Source organism: Sorex araneus, chromosome 3 (assembly GCF_027595985.1).
Source record: "Sorex araneus isolate mSorAra2 chromosome 3, mSorAra2.pri, whole genome shotgun sequence".
NCBI lineage: Eukaryota > Metazoa > Chordata > Mammalia > Eulipotyphla > Soricidae > Sorex > Sorex araneus.
Window position 1 is genome coordinate 35,489,083 of NC_073304.1, and position 21,517 is coordinate 35,510,599.

At 59.6% G+C, this 21,517-nt stretch overlaps 2 protein-coding genes across 12 annotated transcripts in view; one reads left to right on the top strand and one right to left on the bottom strand.

Annotated features, from left to right (window-relative positions):
• Positions 1 to 3,627, top strand: part of SPTB (spectrin beta, erythrocytic) — a 138,963-nt gene extending 135,336 nt beyond the window's left edge. The window contains exons 34-36 of the mRNA XM_055133928.1: positions 173 to 346; positions 562 to 604; positions 743 to 3,627. Of these exons, the coding sequence (XP_054989903.1) occupies positions 173 to 346; positions 562 to 604; positions 743 to 910 (385 nt within the window). The 3' untranslated portion in view covers positions 911 to 3,627. The remainder of the gene's footprint in view (positions 1 to 172; positions 347 to 561; positions 605 to 742) is intronic.
• Positions 3,628 to 5,395: 1,768 nt separating this feature from the next.
• Positions 5,396 to 21,517, bottom strand: part of PLEKHG3 (pleckstrin homology and RhoGEF domain containing G3) — a 43,375-nt gene continuing 27,253 nt past the window's right edge. For 4 of the 11 annotated variants that reach the window (XM_055132778.1, XM_055132774.1, XM_055132775.1 and 1 more), the window contains exons 2-19: positions 19,517 to 19,900; positions 18,515 to 18,612; positions 17,340 to 17,409; positions 16,682 to 16,728; positions 16,442 to 16,592; positions 16,218 to 16,349; positions 15,856 to 16,038; positions 15,606 to 15,698; positions 15,312 to 15,398; positions 15,039 to 15,072; positions 14,700 to 14,798; positions 11,784 to 11,876; positions 11,374 to 11,412; positions 10,991 to 11,013; positions 10,164 to 10,532; positions 9,606 to 9,719; positions 7,872 to 9,288; positions 5,396 to 6,734 (exon numbers count right to left, since the gene is read on the bottom strand). In XM_055132778.1, coding sequence (XP_054988753.1) covers positions 6,049 to 6,734; positions 7,872 to 9,288; positions 9,606 to 9,719; positions 10,164 to 10,532; positions 10,991 to 11,013; positions 11,374 to 11,412; positions 11,784 to 11,876; positions 14,700 to 14,798; positions 15,039 to 15,072; positions 15,312 to 15,398; positions 15,606 to 15,698; positions 15,856 to 16,038; positions 16,218 to 16,349; positions 16,442 to 16,592; positions 16,682 to 16,728; positions 17,340 to 17,409; positions 18,515 to 18,612; positions 19,517 to 19,861 — 4,080 coding nt within the window. In that variant the 5' untranslated portion in view covers positions 19,862 to 19,900 and the 3' untranslated portion in view covers positions 5,396 to 6,048. The remainder of the gene's footprint in view (positions 6,735 to 7,871; positions 9,289 to 9,605; positions 9,720 to 10,163; positions 10,533 to 10,990; positions 11,014 to 11,373; positions 11,413 to 11,783; positions 11,877 to 14,699; positions 14,799 to 15,038; positions 15,073 to 15,311; positions 15,399 to 15,605; positions 15,699 to 15,855; positions 16,039 to 16,217; positions 16,350 to 16,441; positions 16,593 to 16,681; positions 16,729 to 17,339; positions 17,410 to 18,514; positions 18,613 to 19,516; positions 19,901 to 21,517) is intronic. The other 7 variants (XM_055132779.1, XM_055132781.1, XM_055132780.1 and 4 more) reach the window with 7 other exon arrangements.

Here is a 21,517-nt window from a genome sequence, read left to right on the forward strand (position 1 = left end):
GTCTCTTCATTGTTTGGTTTTGGTTTGGGGGGCACCCCAGCTCTTTGCTCAGGGATCCCTTCTGGCAGGGCCTCAGGGACCAAACCCACTCACCCACTCTACTATCTCTCTAACAATAGCCTAGAGAGTCACTGTTGTCCCCTGTGGGTGACATCCTGCTGGGTCGTTGCAGGTCCTGGAACCAACTGTACTGCGTGCTCAGGAACAGCCAGCTGACCTTCTACAAGGATGCCAAGAACCTGGCGCTGGGGGTGCCCTACCACGGGGAGGAGCCCCTGGCGCTGAGACATGCCATCTGTGAGATCGCTGCCAACTACAAGAAGAAGAAGCATGTCTTCAAGCTGAGGTGAGGCCCCTCCTGCCCGGTGCCCCTTTCCTTCCCTTGGGTTGCCCCATCGAGAGGAGTAGGATGGGGTGTCCAGGGGTCGGGATCTGCAGTTCTCGGGCTTTATGTTTGGTTGACAAGGGTTCTGGGTAAGAGAGGACGTTAGGGGGCCATGGGCCCAGCCTGGGCAGAGGACCCCAGAGGTGGCCAAGTCAGGAAACCTTTTGTCCTTCCAGGCTGAGCAATGGCAGTGAGTGGCTCTTCCATGGCAAGGATGAGGTAAGCGTGTGGTGTCCTAGCCAGCGGCCCCTGGACCTCCAGACTCCCTGGGGGAAGGGGTGGGTGCTGGGGGCTGGCTCCTGGAGGGCGGGAGGGGAGGAGAGGAGCCAAGAGGGGCCTGACCTTGGCATCCCGCAGGAGGAGATGCTGTCTTGGCTGCAGTGCGTGAGCAGCGCCATCAACGAGTCCCAGAGCATCCGCGTGAAGACGCAAAGCCTGCCCCTTCCCTCCATCACCGGCCCGGACACCACCCTGGGCAAGAAGGACAAGGAGAAGAGATTCAGCTTCTTCCCCAAAAAGAAGTAGCCTCTGGCGGCACCCCGTGCACTGGGCCGGGCCGGGCGGGGCACGGGGTGCCGCAGGGTGTGGGGAACAGCAGGAACTCCCGCCGCCCCGGAGGGGCCTGACGCCCCTGGCCCTGACCTCAGCCGTGGCCGATTCTGCTCGCGCCCGCCTCCCGGGCCGCCCACTGCCTGCCCCCGCCTGCTCCGAGCCGCCGCCCGGCGGGCCCGGGGCCCCCGCTGCGCTGCAATAGCTGCCTTGGCCCGCCCGGCGGCGCCCAGGATCCCGCCTGTCGCCTGCGCCGCGCTCCAGCTCCCGCAGCCGCGCCCTGCTGCCGAGGGCCAGCTTGGGGCGCCTGGCCGCGACTCCTGGTTCCCCGGGCCTGGGGACAGGAAAGGCTCTCCCAGGCACACTCTCGCCCTCCTCCCCTCCTGCTGGGCTGAGGGCATGCCAGCCCCCCACCCACACCCACCCCAGGAAAGCTGCAGAAGGCTGATGGGGGGTGGTCCTCAATCGCTGTCCACTCCCTAAGCAGGTCTTGCTTGGGGGTCACCTGGATGCAGTTGCCACCAGGCCAAAGGGTAGGGGAAGAGGATGTCGGAAATGTGAGTCCAGCTCTGGCCAGGGGCCCGCTGGGGACCCTGAGGGTCTGCCAGCCCTCCCCAGTGGGCTTTCTTAGAACCAAGACTCGCCTCAGGGGACAACCCTCCCTCCCTCCCTTCCCCTCACCCCCAAAAAAGGGGCAGGGGGCACCTTGGAAGGTCTGAATCCTGACAGTAGGGGCCATCCTGCTGCCTCCGGCATCCGTGGTGTCCACCGTGGGCGAGTAAGGGTGCCTGACAGTTTAGGATGCAGGGCTGAGAGCCCTGAGGGAAGAGCATGCTCCACCCTGCCCAGCCCAGGACTCTCCCCTCCCTAGTCGCTGCCAACATGAGGGTTTCCTAAGGAGACGGTGCAAAGCCAGAACGGGGTTAGGAACCCAGCACCTGAACTGAAGCACCCCCAAACCAATGTCCAGTTACGTCCTCCTGCCGCCGGTGAAAGGTTAATCAGCTAGACAGATGCCGAGTGTGTGGCTGGTCACCATAGGTGGCAAAAATTCTCACTCCAGGGACAAAAGCAAGGGCCCGAGCCTATGAAACTCTAGCACCTTCATGGGCTTCTCCTGAAGGTCCTGACCTTGGGTCTTGGGGGTATCAAATGGGTGAAGTGACCAAACACCCTTCCTCTCCCTCTACTCCCCAACTCCTACCCCCACCCCGGCTCAGCCCCAAGGGCCCTGCACCCTAGATGCCCTGGGGAGAGCCTTTCCCCTGCACCTGGAAGGGAAAGCCCCCGTTCCAAAAGGATTTTTCTTAAGCACTCTGAAAGCAATACAACTCCAGTTCAGCCTCCTAACCGGGGGTCGGCCCACAGACAGGTCAAGCTGGGCACAGTCGGCATCTGGCTGGGGAGATCAGAGCCCGGCCTGGATTCTGCCTTTCCCGATTCCATTGCCTTCCCCACACTCGGGAGGGTGCCTTTGTCACTGAGATGCCGCCCTCCCCGGAGCGCCAGAGGCCGGCCGGCTGGGGCTCAGCACTGCCACGTCCGGTGAAGTCGGCTTTGGCAGACAAGAAACATGGGCGACGAGGAGGTGTTCTGTGGGGTCTAACACCCCAGAACAGGCAGTCCAGTCTCTGTAGCCAAGATCTTCGTTTGCCCTCTGCATCTGACCCCACAGTGCTCTGCTTCTGCAGGGAGCTGGTGCAAAGCCACCAGCCTCTCTCTCCTAGGGAGACCAAGGGTGGGGGTACCAGGACAGACAGCAGGGTCCCTACTAAAGAGCAGATGGTGGCAGGTCTACACTGCCAGCCCGAGCAGCCTTTAGGAGGGCCACCCTCGCCCCTTCGTGTGTGCCAAAGTAGTATCTGCGATAAGCAACCGCAGCAAGTAATTCCACGGAGCCAAGGGTGAAAGGGCGTCAGAGACAAGAGCTAGGACCTCACCACCCCACGTCCCCATGACAGGGCAAGGGCAGCCAGCTGCATGTGACTCGCCATCAATGGCCAGCTCCCACGCATCCCTCCCTCACGAGGCCCCAGACTCAGCCGGCTGGACAAACTTGCTGGTGCCCAGCCTCGGGGGACCCCCACACCATGCCAGGTCTAAGTGCCCGGTGTGCTAGCAAGGATTGTCTTCTCCTTCCATTTTCTACTCGGCAGTGGTTTCTCTAATATTATTCCCAAAAGGTTGACACAGCTCCAGTCCACACCAGCATAAGAGGCTTCCTCCCAGGGCAGTATAGAGGAAGCACCTTCCGGGCATGTCAGGCGCCCCCTATTTCTCCCACCCACACACACCTCTCCCACCACCCACCCACCCCCCAGCCTCCACCGTCTCTGGCTGAAGGGGGAGGGGGATCACAGAGGGTCTGTGGGCTCCCCACCCTTACCCCTCTCCTTCCTGCCTACAGAGTGGGTCTCTAGGGTCTCCAAAGCTGGTCCTGGGTCCCCTCCGTCCCTTCCATGGGAGGGGGCAGAGACCCAGAGGACCCCCTGGCTCAGTCTGCTGGACGAGCAAGCTCAGGGAGGACGCCGGGAGGAGGCGGCTGCAGAGGCCATGGCCCTGTGGGGCACAGACCACGCAATCTGGGGCTGGTCCTGAGGCCGCTGGGCCTCATCCTCTACCTGCTCAAATGTGCTTCCACCAACCAGAGGAAACCCATTTACTAGTTTTTCTAATAAATCAATAACGCTCCACACTCCTCTCAGTTTCTCATTGGACTGGCTTGTTTTCCTCTGAAGTGGATCCAGGTAGGCTGGGCTCACGGGGCCATCACGGAGCCAGAGGCTGGGCAGCTTCACTCTTGGGGCTGTCCCCGGAATTCTTAGGAGAGAGCTCTGACAATACTGCACCCCTCCCCAAGGCTGCCCGAGATGCTAAGGAGGGCTTGCTCCTTTGCACTCAGCTCTCGAGGACCTGCCACAGGCCCTTCCCTACAGAGCTCAGGAGGACGGGCATCAGAAGCACATCAGTGTACTCCAGATCTGGGGTGGTCTCAGAGGGGTGGTCTCCGTTGGTCTCATATCACTTTTTTTGGGTCACACCCGGCATTGCACAGGGGTTACTGGCTCATGCACTCAGGAATTACTCCTGGCAGTGCTCGGAGAACCATATGGGATGCTGAGAATTGAACCCAAGTCGGCCACGTGTAAGGCAAATGCCCTACCTGCTGTGCTATCGCTCCAGCCCCCCACATCACCATTTTTAAAGGACTCCCTGGGGGAAGGGGTGTTTCTATCAAGCAGCCAGTGAGCACCCCAATGCTCATGCAGTGGTCCAGGCGTGCCGAGAATGGAGGTCCAGAGCCCCTCTAACTCCCTGTCTGGGGGCTGTTGAATTTGAGAAGCAGTGACTCATCCGTCTCCTCCCATTTACCGGAGAGGGAAAAGCAGTTCAGCCTGTGAGTGATGACCGGCAGGCTCCTGACTCAGGTGTGTGGGGGGAGGTGACGTGGCATCAGGAATGAGCCTCAGTTGGCAGGAGTTGTGGCCTCCTGAGTGAGGGTGGTGCCCACACCAGGGCAGCTGGCAGATCCCGGGTGAGCTCCGCCATTCCGATTGGCTCAGGAGAGGCCTCCACTCACCTCTCACCTCCCCTCAGCAGGCCCTTCCCCAGGCAGTCTGTCCTAGGTCAGACCTGGGGGGTCCAACAACCAAGCCGCAAGCACAAGAGACAGAAACATGGGGGGCAGCTGCATCCTGGACACAAAACTCCACCAGAAATATGGGGCCTCCCTGACCCTTTGAAATGGAAACTTGGTGGGTAATAGCTTCCAAGTGGAGTTCAGGAGGCCTAGGGCCCTAGCAGTGGTGCGTGGTGAACCAAGCCAGTAGGTTCACGTAAGGGCCTGACGAGGTGATGCTACTCGGGCCCCACAGTGCCAGGATCCTCGGAATTGAACGTGGGAGGAGCATGTGTGCACTCTGACTGCTGTACCACCCTCTAGTACCTGAGACAGAAACTCTGACAGTGGGATGGAAAAGGAGGATCCAGCCGCCAACAGCGCTGCAGGTCACCCAAAGATATTCTCGGGCTCTGAGTTTAGAATTTTTGCCCCTAGGATGTCTCCAGGGAGAGAAAGGAGAAGGGCACTAGATAGAGAGAAGGAACTTGGAGCTACTTTGAAAATGTTCCATTTACTCCCTCCCTCATTTACTCCCTCCCTCCAACTCCACCCTGGCCCCTCTTCAGTCCAACTTTGGGGGAAATGAGCAAACAGCTGCTCATAATGACCCCCGCCCGAGACAGCACACCAGGCTCTGGTCTCCAGGGATCTGCATGAAGAGGGGAACAGCGGTCAGGGGTCACGTTCCCTGACCCCGCCTCGCCCATCACTCGAGGGGCACATTTGATGACGACTGTGTGGCTGGCGGCTGGATGAGTGTCCCACTGTGTCCCACCTCCCGTGAGGAATCATCTCTCCCCGCCAGCCGGGCCCCAGAAAGGAGGCTGCACACAGCTCCGTCCGCAGTGGTTATTGCACTGTTGGCAGATAATGAAATGTGTGTACATGAGCGACCACCACAGGGCCAGCCAGACCACCCACAGAAGTACCTGAACGGGGAAGACCTTTACACTCTTCACGGGGAGGAGAGTCCACGCAGGGGTGGACGGTCAGAACACGCACAACACAAACACACGCCACAGAATGGAAATCAATAAATTAGGGGCTTCGATCCCGCCTGGAGCCTTCACAAAAGAAAGGCACGAGAGGAAGGCCTGCCCCCACCGCTTCCCAGCGCCTCCCTGGCTGGGTGCGCCCGCTCCGATGGCTGGCAGTGGCTGGCCCACGCTGGGGGCCTGAGCAGGCCGCGCTCTCTCTGGCAAGCGGTGAGCTTAAATATTTGGCTTCTCACCAGAGAGAACTATGTACAAGGACAGTGGCCACCCTGGCCTCAGAAAGAAGAGGGTCTCGTCTGAGCCTCGGGAAAGCCACCGAGAGCCCAAGGGGAACACTCGAGCATCCCCGCATTCGTCTTTTCATCATCTTTCGGGTGGGGGAATGGGCATGGCCTCTCTGGGGGCCACAGGGTGGGACTCCCGTGAGTACGGCCAGCACAGTCTTTGGGCACATGTGCCAGGGCTCTCCGGGTGGCTCCCCTCCCGCTGGGTCAGCATCAGCCTACGGAGTTCAAGGCCTGGAACTTCTCCCTCAGGTTCCGAACTCTGCCCTGCTGGCCTGGGTCAGCTGCGTCCCGGGGACCCTCTTCCTTCAGTCCACACCCCTGGAGATCTTGGCCCTGCCACAGCAAGGCCGTGGGCTCCTCTGACCCCAAAGCAGGGCCCGGCGGGGGTTCCTTCTCCATGATGATCACCCTCCGGTTGTTGTCCAAGGTGACATGGGCAGTGACGTACAAGGCCTCATCTCTATCCAGCTCTTGCTGGGGTGAGTTCCCCGACGCCCTTGGGCCTGCCCGGCCCCTCTTGGTACTGAGGCTGCAGCAGCGGCCCACTCTGGCTGACCTAGGAGGCTCCACCATGTTCTCTGGCACCGAGCGGCTCCGGTTGACAGGCGGGGCCCGGGCCCGGCTGCCCTCAGCCAGGGCTGCCTCATCGTGGGAGGCATACTTAGAGCGGAGCTCTCGGACGTCGGGCCAGCTGAAGGTCTCAGTGTCTAAAGGGCTGAGGGGGTTTCGGGTGGAGGCCCGGGCTCCGGGCGAGGTGTTCCTGGGGCTGGTTGCAGAGGGACTGAAGGAGAAATGCTGCGGCGATGTCTCCCCGGCAGAGCAGGACTTCAGGGGGCTGTGCTCGGGGGTCATCGAAGGCTCAGGGTGGAAAAGGGACAGCACTGGCCTTCTCTTACCTGTAGGGGGGAGAGGAGAAATGCCTGAATCCTGGGCAGGAGCAGAGAAAGGGGGGGGGGTAAGAATAGGATGGAGAATCCCCCACTGCTTCTAGCTCCCTCTGAGGCCACCTGGCCGTTGAGGGATTGGGCCTTGTGGAGCATAAATCTCAACATAAAGCATGGCCCCTTTATTGTAAACAAGAGGCAGAAAGGGGGGCCAGAGTGATAGCACAGTGGGTAGGGCATTTACCTTGCACATGGCCAACCTGGGTTCAATCCCCAGTATCCCATACGGTTCACCCATGCACTGCCAGGAGTAACTCCTGAGTGCAGAACTATGAGTAACCCCAGACATTGCCGGGGTGTGACCCAAAAAGTAAAAATATAAAATAAAATAAATAGGCAGAAAGGCAGTGAGCAGGTCCTGGAATTAACAGAAATGACAAGAGCTTCTGTTTTCCTGTCTCATGAGCTGGGGGAGAAGGCAGCTGGAGTGGAGAAGGGATCACTAAGACAATGACGGAGGAATCGTTCAGGATGGGAGATGTGTGCTGGAAATAGATACAGGACCAAACGTGATAATTTCTCACTATCTGTATTGCAAACCATAATGCCCAAAAGTAGAGAAAGAGCATGAAGGAAATTGTCTGCCATGGAGGCAGGGGGAGGGTTGGAAAGGAGGGTTATACTGGGGACACTGGTGGTGGAGAATGTGCACTGATGGAGGGATGGGTGTTTGATCATTGTAACTCAAACATGAAAGTTTTCTAACTGTATCTCATGGTGATTCAATTTAAAAAAAAAAAAAAAAAGCTCCTGCTTTCTGGAAAACTGGCCTTGGCCACAGGGTCCCTCCTGGGCAGAAGGGTCGGGAAGGCAGTGAAAGGCTCATCTGGGGCTGGAAGCTCAGCCCTGGGGCTTGGACAGAGCCATGGCTCCCCTGAGAATCCCACCCTGGGTCTCACATGGGCAGGACGAGAGCTCCACACTGAGCAACACCCCCAGCAACCATGAGGAGAGGCTCTTCAGAAGGGATCCCTTTCTCCTGAGCCTCCTAAAAGGCCCTCCCAGATTGGCAGCTAGGCCCCTCCCCGCCGTGCCCCCTCCCCACCCACCCCGCCCCCGCCCCACCCACATTCCCTCCTGTCCTTGTACCTTTGCCACCTGAAAGCTCTCCAGCTGCCTCCTGCAGGTCCCTCTCAGAAGCCGCCTTCTCCCAGGGCAGCGGCGGCCGGGCCGCCCCCGACTTCCCCTTGATGCGGAGGCTGTACTGGCGGGCCAGCTGGTAGACCTTGGTCTTGACACGCTCGCTCATGGGGCCATCCATGATGTGGGAGAGCTGCACGATGCGGGGATGCAGCGGCGTCACCAGCTCGCCCCCGGCGCTGCTGCTCAGCTCCTTCACCAGCTCCTTGAGCTCCCGGGCCAGGTGGGCCGGGCTGGGCCGCTCGGTGGGGGAGGCGCTCTCGGGAGAGGCCGTGGCCGACTCCTCGGTGATGGCCCCCAGTTCATGCTCCTCCAGGATGAAGAGCGGCTCGTGCAGGTCAAAGCCATTGACGTGGCCTGAGCTGGGGCCCTTCCGAGGACTCCCCCCGGAGGACTCCATCCCCTCCCACAGCTTCACAATCTCGGAAGACGGGCGGAACTCGGCATCGGTGATAGGGGCCGGCTCCCCTGCACCTGCCTGGCTTGGTCCCGGGAACTCAAACAGGGCCCATGAGGCTGGCCGGGAGCCTGACTGTCTCTTGGGCCCCAGGGGAGCCAAGGGCTCGGGGTCGGGCCTGGGAAGGCTGTTGAACCTGGACACAGAGTTTCTCACTAGCCCTTTGGGAATGTAGGAGAGGCTCTCCCGGCGCCGGATGCTGAAACCGGCGTCATGGTGCTCCGCGTTTTCATAGTAGGTCTTGATTCTGTCCAGCAGCAGCCGGTCACGGGTGGAGAGCATCGATTCCTTTTTCTTACAAGATGACCTCTCGGGCTCTGCGGGGCAGCTGGGGCCGGGGGCCTCGGTCCCATTGACAGAGGAGCCGTTCTCGGTGGGGGCCCCCCCACCACTCTCCACTTCCTGTGAGCCCAGGAAGTCGGAGAGGCTGCCGCGCCGGGCCGGGCCCTTCTCACTGCCCTCGAGGCTGAGCACGCTGCTGCTCCGGCTGGTCAGCCGTGGCGTCCCAAAGCCACTGGACTTGCCATCCTCCAGGGCCAGGCTGCTGCGCCGGGAGATGCTGCTGACAAACCGCTCGGCAATGACACTGGCCTGGTCCAGCACGGAGGGCGGCAGGAGGCTCTCAGGCTCCTGGGTGGCCCCCAGCTCCTCCTCCTCCTCCTCCTCCTCCTCTTCCTCTTCCTCTTCCTCTTCCTCCCCACTGCTCAGGGGCTTAAGGTCCTCGCTTCTCTCGGCCACCACAAAATCAACCATGTCATCAGGGTTGTCCATCCCCAGCAGCCCCTGGGGCACGTCCAGCTGCTTCTCCAGGGCTTCTGGAGACTCCGTGTGCGAGGGCATCTCCTCGGGGCCGGGGCCTTCCGCACCAAACACCTCCTGTTCCATCCCAGGCACAGGCTCAGGCTCCACCTGGTACGGCATGGACAACTCCCGTGAGCCGGACTCCAGCCCAGAAAGGGGCCGTCGTTCAGAACCCAGGCAATGAGGGTGAGCATGAATCAGGGAGGGGCCAGGAGCTCAGGGTCCCCTTCGTCTGGTTCGTATAGGAGATCTCTGCTCCCCAAGTCACGAGCCTGGGCCAGACCACCCCAAGGGAAGAGCCCGGTCAACAAGGACCCCTCTTCCCGAAAGTCCCAAGGGACACTCATGCCTGGAAGCCCAAACTGTAGGCCTGGGGAGCAGCTCCAGGCCCCGTGCACTGCCCCCTTCACCCGCAGGCAGCTCACCTCAGGCAGGGAAGAGATGGACTCGGTGCTCAGGCGCTTCTCAGCGCTGGTTGGAGACTGGCCACTGGGCCTCTGGCAGCCCTTGGAGCCCTCTGACTCCCGGCGGCCCTTCCCCTGTAAGCAGCCAGGGGGATGTCGTTAGTGCCCAGGAGTGGGCAGTGGAGGCCTCCCAACCTGGGCAGCGCCTCCTTCCTGAGCCCTGTGAGGACGGTGGTCACCAGCCAGCCTCGGGCCAGGGCCAGGCTCAGGTCCGTGTGGGAGGCAGGCAGCCTTGGACCACCCAAGCCCCTCAATCCCTCCCCCGTGCACTGGCTCCTCCCATCCCACTGCCCACACCCCTTCATCATGCTCCGTGGGTAGCAGTTAGTGCCCAGCACCGGGCAGCACATGCCAGGGGCTCACCGGGGCATGACACGTGAGTGCTGGGTTAAGAAGTGCTGATGGCTGGAGGAAAGGAACAGGACAGGAGGGCTGGGGAGGACAGGGAGAGCACTCGTGGTGGACATGCACGTGCCGGGGAACATGCAAGGAGGAGGGGAGATCAGAGAGACACCTCACCATAGCGCCCCGGGAGAAAAGTAAAGCGTTGGCCCGATAGTGCCAGCAGTGGAGGGCGGCCAGCAGGGAGCTGGCAAAGTCGGCTACCTGCTCCGCCACTGCCAGGCTCTCCTCCTCCTCATCCTCCTCCTCCTCCTCCTCCTCCTCCTCCGAGCCTGGGGGCTCTGGCCCAGCCCCCTTCTTGCTGTCGTCAGGCCCAACCAGGGCCTCCAAAGAGACCTGAAAGGCCTGTTCCTGCTCCTGCTCCTCCTCCTCCTCCTCCACCTCTTCCTCCTCCTGCGCCTCAGGGGCAACCCCTGCCTCCGTCCGTGGGCCCCGAGGATGGGGGTGCTGCCCGAAGTCCAGGAGAGTGCCGGCGCTGCCGGCATGCTGTTCAGAGCACAAGACCCCCTAGTAACGGCCACAAGGTCACCTCCCGTCCTCCTGCCGGTCAGGGCTGGGGAGGCCTCCCAGAGACCTCCCCAGGGTCACCCCAGAAACGGGGCGAGGGAGAAGGCGTAGGTTTGGGGGAGAGGGAGAAGGTCGAGGGGGAAGCGGATGGGACCTGAGCAGGGACTCAAGGCCCAGAGAGGCCCAGAGTGAGGGGCAGCGGGACAGTGCTGGGCCAGACACCTGTCAGGGGCTGCTGGGGCAGGAAAGGGGGCGGTTCCAAGGAGGGTCCCGGGGACAAGGGCATCTGAAACCCTTGTGACACAGAGCCCAGTGCACAGCGAGTGCCTGAGAAGACTTTCTGACTAAAAGAAAACAACAGCGGTGAAGGGGATAGGGTGGGGCAGGGGCTTCCCGGCCCCCTTTTCTCTGTCCAGCTCCCCCATCTCTGGCCTTACCTTCATTCCTGTTGCTCTGGCTGCTGCCACCGCCACCAGGTCCCGCCACATGGGTGAGGAGAAGGGGGCAAGGAGGGAGAGTGATAAGCAGGAGAAAGAGCCCAGAGAGCCCTGGGAAGGCCTCCTGGGGGCTCTGACGCCCAGAACCCTCACTCGGTTTCTGGGGCTTTCCAGGAAGTGACCAAGAGACAGAGCAGGGTACATGTTCGTGACCCCAGGACAGGGCACAAGGCAGAGGGCTCAGACCCAGGCGCGCATGGGCTTCCTTCAAGGGAGGAAGCGAGGGAGAGGCCCCTCTGAAACTGTCCTTCTGCCCCCACCCAGGTGATTTTCTGAGGGACCTGAGAGCCCACCCGCGCCCGGTCGGTCCAGCCTGCACTCACCCTTCTCGCTCAGCTGCCTTAGCAGGTGTCTGGTGGGCTCTGAGGAGGCAAGTGGGTAGAGTCAGCACAGGCCTGGAAACAGCTGGGACTGGCCGGGTCCCCCTCACAGCGCTACCGCCTGTCGCCAGCTCAAAGTCCACTTCTGCCTGGCTGCACACGGCCTGAAGGCCTGAGGCGAGGCTGCCCTCAGCAGCACCCCACCCAGCCCGGGGACCTCAGCCATGGTGGGGGAACAGGGGGCAGCCCCGCCTCCCAGCATCAGCACCTGCACACCCCCCACCGCCCCCGTTCAGGCCCTGGGCACACCGCAAGCAAAGTCACACCGCTCCCCGAAGAGCACACAGCACACCAAGCAGTCCCCAACGCCCAGCCCCTTGTGGCATCCCCCAGCTGGAAAGCAAAGGTCGCACCCGACTTTCTACGGCCTAACTTAAGGCCTGGCACCATGAAGCTGCGCTGCCCGCTGGGGAGTGTTGCCCGGCTGTGCGGGGGCTGAGCAGGCTCTGGGGACAGGATACAAAACACATCCATTAGGCTGCTGATGTCCCCACCGGGTCCCCTATCAGGGACAGGCCTGATGGGCAGGCAGGGGAAGGGGACATGGCCCTCTCTAAGGAGCCTGGCTCGTTCCAACCTGAGCATGCAGAGTAGGACACCCACAGCCACCGTGGGACCGGGAGGTAACACTACAGACGTCTCCCAAACTGTTCCTGACCAGGAGATAATATGAAGTCACTTGTTCCCCCAGAGATGTTCATCCAAGCACACAGGAGCAAGAACATGTGCGTGTACACAGGTACACACACAACACGCAACACGCACACATTTTGTATAATCTAAGGAAAAGCCTAGTCATTCTAAAGTAATTATAAAATGAGATAAAATGTTCTATTCTTTCATTTCCAAAAATAATTTTTTGAAGTTCAATAAAGGGGACTAGAGTGATAGTACAGTGGGTAGGGTGTATGCCTTGCATGTGGGTGACCAGGGTTTGCTCCCTGGTATTCCATATGGTCCCCTGCAAGCCCCACCAGGAGTGATCCCTGAGAGTAATTTCTGAGCACCTCCAGTTGTAACCCCAAAACAAAAATAAAAACAGGGGGCTGGAGGTAGGGCATTTGCCTTGCAAGCGGTCGACCAGGGTTCGATTCCCAGCATCCCATATGGTTCCCCGAGCATCGCCAGGGGTAATTCCTAAGTGCAGAGCCAGGAGTAACCCCTGTGCACCACCGGGTGTGACCCAAAAAGCAAAAAATAATAAAAAATAAAAATAAAATAAAAACAAATTAAAAGTTCCATAAGGCCAGGAATAGCTCAAAGGGCTACAGGCTTTGCATGCAGGAGCCCCGAGCTCCATCCACAACACCATGTGGTCCCCTGAGCATTACCAGGCATGCCCCAACCCCCAGTTAAAAACTCACTAAGTGAGAGATGATGGCCATAGGCCTTAATTATCTGCAGAGTGAACTTATCTGCCCACCTCAGCTCTGGGGAAGCATAAAGGCTGACGGGCTGGGGGCTGTCAGAGTGGTGGCCTTCCCACTTAGGGTGCTATCCTCCCACTCAGGGGTCCCTGACCTGCACTGACACACTTCTCACACTTGATGGACTGGCTTCTAAGAGAGAAGGAGAGGGGCTACAACACAGAAGCTTGCTGAGAAAGGGGAGACCAAGACACTGCCCTGGAGAGATGAACACCTCAGACAGAGGCTGTCTCCATGGCAACCATAGTCCCCTAAACCCCAGGGGTCCTGGAGCGTCTAGCAAGTCTCACTTCTCCGGGAGGCTGTAGTACCAACATCAAAAAAGGGGAAAATTCAACTGTGATTGGTATCCCCTGTATTAAAAAGCATGGGTCTGCGGTATGTTTAGTTTCTTTCACGATGGTTCAAACAAACAAACAAACAAAAAGAAGGAAATACATAAAGTCCAATATTTTGAGTTTTTGCAGGATAAACTGCCAGCCACATGTAGCTCTAAAAAACTCCTCAGTGCCTGGGTGACTCATTTGGATACTGATGTAAGAGGGAATTTTCCTGTAGCGGTGACCACCAGCTCTTACTGGACTGATACTTAGGCTCCCAATACAAAGTTCTAACCTGTCCACAGAAAACAGAGGGCTAGGAGGCAGACTGTAAAAGAGACTAGAAATGGGAGGACAGGGGGGGAGGTGCAAGACCCCCAACATGGGGCTTTTAACATAGGGACCCATAGACACTTCTCTGCAACCTCAGCATATCTGCCTCGGAGATCCTCTGGGAACAGGATCAAACAAAGCACAGCCATGAGAGCTTCCCAAAGCCCGGATGACTCTCCCTTCTAGAAGGCCAAAGCGCAGCAAAAAGCTGTTCAGGTTTGTGGCCAATCAATGTGCAATGCACAGCTCCCACTCACTCCTGAAACTCTCCACGTTGGTTCTCACCCCATGGGGGAGTGTGGGGCGGTCTCATGGGTAAGTTTGGCAGACAGTCCGCCGCCACCAATTCGTCCCCGGGCCTCACACGGAAAAAAACCCACACACTCGTCACCATAGGAGCTAAGGAGAAAAACAAGGCTTTCTCTTTTGAAACAGATGGTTCGTTCTACTGAGTCCAGGCCCACAGTAGCAACAAGGCCAGTCCTGGAAGAAAACGCAGCAGAGGAACATGGAACTTTTCCCTGAGACCTAAAGTCAATATTTCCTGTCTGGATTTGGTGCCATGGGAAATCTAACTTGTTTTCCCCACGTCCTGCCTCTGCTGTTCCAGAACGAGGCAGGGGCCACCGGCAGGGACAGAGATTGATTTTTGGCTGACTCACACATGACGTGGCAGCAAGAGGTCCCCCGGGTCAAGTGAAGCAGCAACCCAGGCACCCAGAAGGAAAACCTGCCCACACCTGGCAGGCAAAGGCACAAGCACCCCCTGGGAGATGCGTGCCAGCCAGAGCCCGCTGGAGATTAGAGGTTTCCGAATTTATCTGCCACTGTCCCCTCTTCAGAAAAACACCACTCAGGGCTGAAGCAATAGTATAGGGCCTGTGCTCGCCTTACACACACCCCATATGGTCCCCCAAACCCGGCCTGGAGTAATCCCTGAGCACACATCCAGGCATAAGCCCTGAGCATTGCACAAAAAAAAAGAAAACAGAAAGAAAGGAAGGAAGGAAGAAAAGCACTGCTCAGCACCGCCTGGAGATCAACCTCTTTTGAGCCAACACAGAAAGCCCCTCTTGATTGCACCCAATTCCATTCGGATCATGAATCACTCCAGTGCTCGTTGGGTGAGAGGGGGAATCACCCACCCTGGGAAGCAGCCCCCCTGCAGCCACCCCGGCCCTGCCCGTACCCGACTGCCGGCGGCCCTGGCGTGCGTGGGAGGACACCTCATCCTGGGAGGCCCACGCCTTCTTCAGCCGTTCCGGGCTATAGCGGTACCGACTGGGATCTGCACCAGAAGAGACACAATCCGGCCGCAGAGACCGTCACCTTGGCCGGTCAGCCAGCCCCAACCTCCCTCCCCATCCCCTTTCTCGGCTTCCACCCTCTGCAATCCGGGATCCCGCAGCCCTGCACCCCCTCCCCCACTCTGCCCCTGCTCGACAGAAGCAAAGTGTCAGCAAAAGCACACCCGGAGAGAAGCAGAGTGAGGGGCGAGGGCAGCGGGGGGGGGGGGGGGGGCACTTACAATAGGAGTCCATTTCCAGGATGGCTTCCTTGGCCTGGAAGGGAGGAAACCCACCCACTTACTCCCAGTGCGGGGCCACTCTGGGCCCAGACTCCCTCGCCAGCCTCGCAGGGGTGTCCCCTTCCCTGAGGTGGGCTTTGCCTATGGCACCTACTGGGCAGACTCTGCTGCCCAGCAGAGCCGATATCAATCGGTAAGGTGGGGGGCCTCATCAAACCCTGCAGTGAGCTCAGAGGGACCCCCCATCCCCCTCCCCCACCCCGGGCCACCCACCTTCTGCGGGATGGTGGTGTGGTGATTCTCCAGGATGAGCCTCTTGATGTGGTGAGTCCAGTTCCGCTTCTCCTCCACTGTTTTGGCCTAGGAGGATCCACAGGGCAGGGAGCTCAGGGGCGCTCACCAAAGGCTTGGAGCTGAGTGGGGAGGTAAGGAGGGGAGCGGGGTGGTGGTGGGGGGCAGGGGGAGATGGCACTTCCATAGAGGGAAAAGGGGGTCTGTGCTGGGATGTCGGTGGCCTCTTTCGCCTGCATAGGCAGCCACGGTCCCCACCCAGGACAGGCCCCTCACCTGGAGGCTGTACTGCTGTTTGCTGTGCTTGTAGTGGGTGACAGTGAAGCACAGGGAGTCCCGGGTGCTCTCGATCAGCATCAGGGAGGAGCACTGTGGAGGAAGAGGGAGAGAGGGGCCATCAGGGACTCGGCGGTGGGGGGGGGGCGGGGCAGCCGTCTGCAGTGAAGAGTTGCACAGGCAACTCCACAGGTGGGGAAGGGAACGGACAAGGCGGGCTGGGGGTGGGGGTGGGGACGGGGTGCGTTACCGGGATGTGCCCCTTGTAGACAAAGTGATCGCCCCGTTTCTTGGTGATGAGCAGCGCCTTGTCGAAGAGGAAGAAGGTCCTCTCGTTGCGCACGCGGTGTACCCGGAACGTGCCCTCCAGGACCAGCTCCCCGTAGATGGTCAGGTCCGGCCCCTTCCAGTTGATGAGCAGCGACTGGATCTCCTGCAGCAGGGATGCCCCCCGCACTCCTGGGTCAGGCTGCCCATGACCCCCCGCCAGAGCCCTCAAGAGAAGCCCAGTCTGGTTCGCCGCCAGCCTCGGCTCCACCCAGCCCCCCTTTGCACCCACTCTGCCAGGCCCTGCCTGTGCCCCCAACCCGGGCCCTGAGCACCATAGGGCACCTGCAGCCGGACCGCATGCTCGTGCCGCCGCTTCATGTCGTTAATGTACCAGGCCACACAGGTCATGGTGTCGATGGCATCCTCGACCACCTCAAAGCCATCCTCCTCTTCGTCAAAGTGTTTGGCGATCTCCTGCAAGGGAGATCCGAGGTGGTCCGAGGAGTCTCTCCTCTCCCAGCACCCCCCTCCCAGAGCCAGCTGGCTCAGAGGCACGAAGGGTTTACCTGGAGCAGCAGGTGGTACTTGAGGATGCGCTGCACGGGCTTCAGCAGGTAGGAGCCCAGGGGCAGGGAGTGCTGTAGCAGCTCCTGGCGGTCCCGGAAGAACTTGGCCTGCTGCTTGTCCCGCATGCACTCCGTCAGGGCGGCCACCGAGCTGTGAGGGATGGGCCATCACCACCTCGGACCCACAGGGGGCCCCTGGGCCAGGCCACCTCCCCTGCTCCCCAACGCCCAATTACTCACTTGGGGTAGTTGTTGCAATACTGGGTGTAGATATCGAACTCTTGGCTCTAAGGAAACAAAACTTGTGATTTCAGGGTGACTCCCATTTGGAGATAGGCATGTATGGGGGCTTTGGATTTTCTGTTTGTTTGTTTGTCTGTTTGAGGGCCACACCTGGCTGTGCTCAGGCCTCACTCTCAGCTCTGAACTCAGGGATCACTCTTGGAGGGGCTTGGGGAACACATGTGATGCTGGGGATTGAATCAGGGTTGGCCATGTGCAAAGCAAGCATCCCACCCTTGTATTATCTCTCCGGCCCCTGTGAAGGGTTTGGGGAACAGGCCTGGCCATGCTCAGGAGCTGCTCCCAGCACTGCCCAAGGGCCTATGAGATGCTGGGGAACAAGCCCAAGCCTCCCACATGCTCTAGTCCTCTGAGTCATCCCCGAGGCCCTAGACTAGAAACCTGGCTGTGCGAGAGAGAAGGTTCTGATCCGTAGAGCCCACTCTGCCCCCCTTCCCTAGGGCCTACAGATACTTCTTGCTACCCAACTGTACAGGGCATCACTTGGCAGTCCCTGGCTCTTCCTGCTGTTCCTGGAGAGAGACCCCAGGGCTCTTGAGCGGAGGGATTCCCTCTGAAGCCCCAGGCAGGCTGGACAAGGCCCCTGCTCTCTTACCCTTTCCACGAAGCAGCTGGCCACTGCCACGGGGTCACTATTGCAGCTGTCCAGGTCTCTGAGGAGCTGGCTAAGGGTTGGGGGAAGTGAGGGTCATCAGGCCTGGGGCTGTAGAGGCTCACAGCCTCTCCAGCCACCAACATGCCACACCCTTTCCTCCCCCCAGCCCCAAACTCCTGGTGTCATGCCGGAGGGTCGGGCACCTCCTCAGAGCAAGTCCTGCCCGGGGCAGCCACCCCAGAAGGAGGGGGCAGAGATCCACGTGCTCAGCAAGCAGGAGAGGGAGAGGGGGCACACGTACCCACCTCAGTGGGGGAGGCAGCTCCTCTGTGCGCAGGAGTTAAACACAAAACGGCAGGAATTAAAGGGGGGAGGAGAGAAGAGCACTGGGAAGGGGGAGGCACAGGGAGAGAGGGTGGCTAAGTCTCAGTACCCTCTGGGCTTAGACAGGGTGGGGGGGGTGGGGGGACACAGGAAACCTAGAAAAAGTTCCCCCTGCTCCTCCCCAATCCCAATCCCACCATTGGACTCAGTCTTGTCTGTTCCGGTCCCTCCAGAAGTCTCCAGCTCATACTGGCAGGAACAGGAAGTTCCTCTGGCCAGAGGAAGGGGTCTGTGCAACTTCTTCCTATCCAAGCAATGCCAGCCCACCAGTATCTTTGCCGGTAGTTTATAGGCTCAGGGGGCACACTCCGATCCCCGAGGAGCTACTGTCCCAAGGCAGCTCCTGGCTGAACCTTGCTGCACCCCCATCGCATCTCACCTGGTCCCTGGCTCCCCTAGTGGGTTACCTCGCCAACAGGAGGCTTGGCATCCTACAGGCTCAGCGTAAAAGTGGGGAGGCGGAGAGGGGTCGAAGTGAAGAAGGAAGATGAGGAGGGAAAAAGGGCCACCCAGAGGGTGAGCATCAAGCACATGGAAGGGCCCAGCATCCACCCAGGGCACCACCCAACCTGGACCCAGCACACACCAACTCCCAGGTGCCATGCAGGGCTTGGCATGGGCTTCAGAGTCCCTCCTCTGGGCAGCTCTTGGTACCCATGAGCAGGACAAGGCGCAAGAGCTCCGTCACTGGGCCTCGGTACCAGACAAGAGTCTGGAGACTCCCCAGACACGTCCCGGGCCTCAGGACGGGCTGTGTGGGCAGTGTGTGGTGTGAGGCAGCCTGTGCCTACCTGTTCAGGGCGTAGATGTTCTCTATGTTCCCAAACAGGGCACTGACTTGCTCGGGAGTCAGGAGCCCGGGCGTGTCAATGATCTTCAAGAGGTAGTCCTGTAGGGAGGAAGAGGTGCTCAGAGCCCGGTGTACCCCAAAACCCTCCTGCTCCCAGCATCCCCCAAGCACTCCTCCATGGAGGACTGGGGGCATCCTCAGCTGGCTACCAAGTGCCCTGCCCAGCCGAACACCTCACTTGTGTGGCCCAGGAGGTGGCTGTACCTTCAACTTATAGATGAGGAACTCAATACTCAGGGGACAAGGGGTGGGGTGGCGAAAACTGTGGCCCACGACCCCACAGGAAACAACTGAACAGGTATCCAGGGCCCATTTCTTCTCAGTGTTCAAACACCAAGAACTCAGGGCCAGGGGAGCGACAGTACAGCAGGGAGGGTGTTTGCCTTGCACATGGCCGACCCAGGTTCCATTCCCAGCATCCATATAGTCCCCCAAGCACTGCCAGGAGTGATTCCTGAGTTCAGAATCAGGAGTAACCCCTGAGCATTGCCGAGTGTGGCCCAACAAACAAACAAACAAACAAACAAAAAAGCTAAGTAGAGGGCCAGAGTAATAGTACAACAAGGAGGGCACACAGCCTTGCACACAGCCAGCCTGGGTTCAATCCCCGTCATCCAATATAGTCCCCTAAGCAGCACCAGGAGTGATTCCTGAGTGCAGAGCCAGGAGTAACCCTGAGCATCGCTGGGTGTGACCCAAAAAGCAAAAAATAATAATAATAAAATAAAAATGAGCAGAGCCATTCCTGCTGCCCAGGACACAGCGCAGAGTCTGCGGGAACCTGAAGATTCCACGGCCCCAACTCCTCCTGTCCATGGCCCACAGGCCTCCCATGTCCTGCCAGGGCAGGAGCCAGGGAAGTGTCGCAGTGTCTGTCCTTCTGGGCATAGGCAGGCTAACCCCAAGACCAGGCAGTTCCCTGCCCAGCAGGCGCCAGCCTCACCTCCACGATGCTGCGAAGGTCCTGCACGTACATGCGCTCCGTCTCCACGATTTCCCGCACCACACGGCCCAGGTAGCTGAGCTTGTGCACGGGCCCAGCCGCTGCCCGGCCATTGAAGGGGGACAGGGGCCCCTTCATGTTCAACCAGCTGCTGGAGTTGTTGCTGTTGGGGGCGTGCCGGGCTCGAGGGGAGCCGGCCCCGTTCTCTGTGGACGCCTCGGGGCCACTGGGATCCTCCATGGTGCTGCGACTGTCACGGGAGGAGCCGGACGACGAGGTGGTGGAGGTCAGGCTCAGCGGCCGCTCCTGGCTGCCATCCTGGCGAGTGGAGGCAGAGACGGGCATCCTGGCATCGCTGCCCGGCAGGGGCACCCCAGGGAGATTCTGCAACAGAACAGATAAAGGGTCAAGACTCCTGAATGCTCACAAGTCCGCAGCACATGCCTGGCATGTAGAAGGTCCCCGGTTCCGTCCTTGGCACTGCATGCCTCTTACCTGCTGCCAAGGACCAGAGTGTGGGCCTGGTGGCCCCTGAGAATCTCTGTGGAGATATCTCACAAAACAGGCTAAAATGAAGGTGGACAGTGCAGGGTTGACTTTGCACAGGGCTGACCCTGGCTCAATCACTGTCACCCCATATGGTTCTCTGAGCACTGCCAGGAGTAATCCCTGAGTGCAGAGCCAGGAGTAACCTCTGAGTACAGCAGGGGTGCCCCCCCAAGGAAATATTCTCCAAACAATAATAATAACTAACAATAATAATTATTATTATAGGTCTGGGAGTGGAGGGGCCAAGGTGCTTGCCTTACAATGTCTACCCAGGCACTCCATGTGATCCCCAAGCACTGCCAGGGGTCACTCCTTAGCACAGAGCCAGTATTACAGCCTGAGTACTGCCAGGTGTGGCCCCCAAAAATCTAAAACCAAACAGCTCTGGACACCAAGGAGGCGCCTGCTGCAGGCTCCAGATGCTGGCAGAGTTCCTTCCCCGCAGCCTCTCCCACAGCGGACAGTAGAAGGCTCAGAAAGATGAGTCTCCAAAGCCAGAGAGGACGCTTTTGCCAGCCCTGCCATCATGCCCTCTCCTGAAGGAACCCAAGCCAGTCCTGCTGCCCAGCCAATGCTCGGCGCCCACAGGCAGACCTGGGGCAGCACCGTTCAGATGGCAGAGGCGGCCAGTGTGGGCGCAGGCCAGGATGCTAACGGTCCCAGCAAGCTCCTGCTCTTCCTCTCACACAAGCCAGGGGGAGCTCTTCTCCCCAGGGCTGCAAAATCCCCAGGCACTGATTCTTCCCCAGGAACCATAAACCTCCTGACTGACAGGACTAGCAGAGAAGACCAGGCCAAAGTTGAAGCCATGTGAAACTCAAACCCTACATCCCCACCACACCACACACACACACACACACACACACACACACACACACACACACACACACACACACACACACACACGCACACACACACCCCACACACCACATACACACACACACACCACATACACACAACACACACACACACACACACACACACACACCCTCTGGTACAAGCCCCCCCACCCCCACATAAACCTCCTGACTGACAGGACCAGCAGAGAGAGAGAGAGAGAGACACAAACACACACACACACACACACACACACACACACACACACACACCCTCTGGTACAAGCCCCCCTACCCCCACATAAACCTCCTGACTGACAGGACCAGCAGAGAGAGAGAGAGAGAGAGAGAGACACACACACACACACACACACACACACACACAGTGGTACAAGCCCACCCCCCCACCTACCCACCCCCATCCAGAGGCTGAGGACACAGGAAATTCCCCAGCGCTGAGCCAGCCGTGCGTGGCCTCTCTCCTGAGCTCAGCTAACAGGAAACTGCTCCCAGGTGAGGCAAACAGCCTGGGGTGCTCCTTCTCTTTGAGAGAAGGTGGCAGAGCACAGGAGGGCTCCGAGCTGCAGGCCCGGAGGGGTGGAGGCCTTCGGGAAGA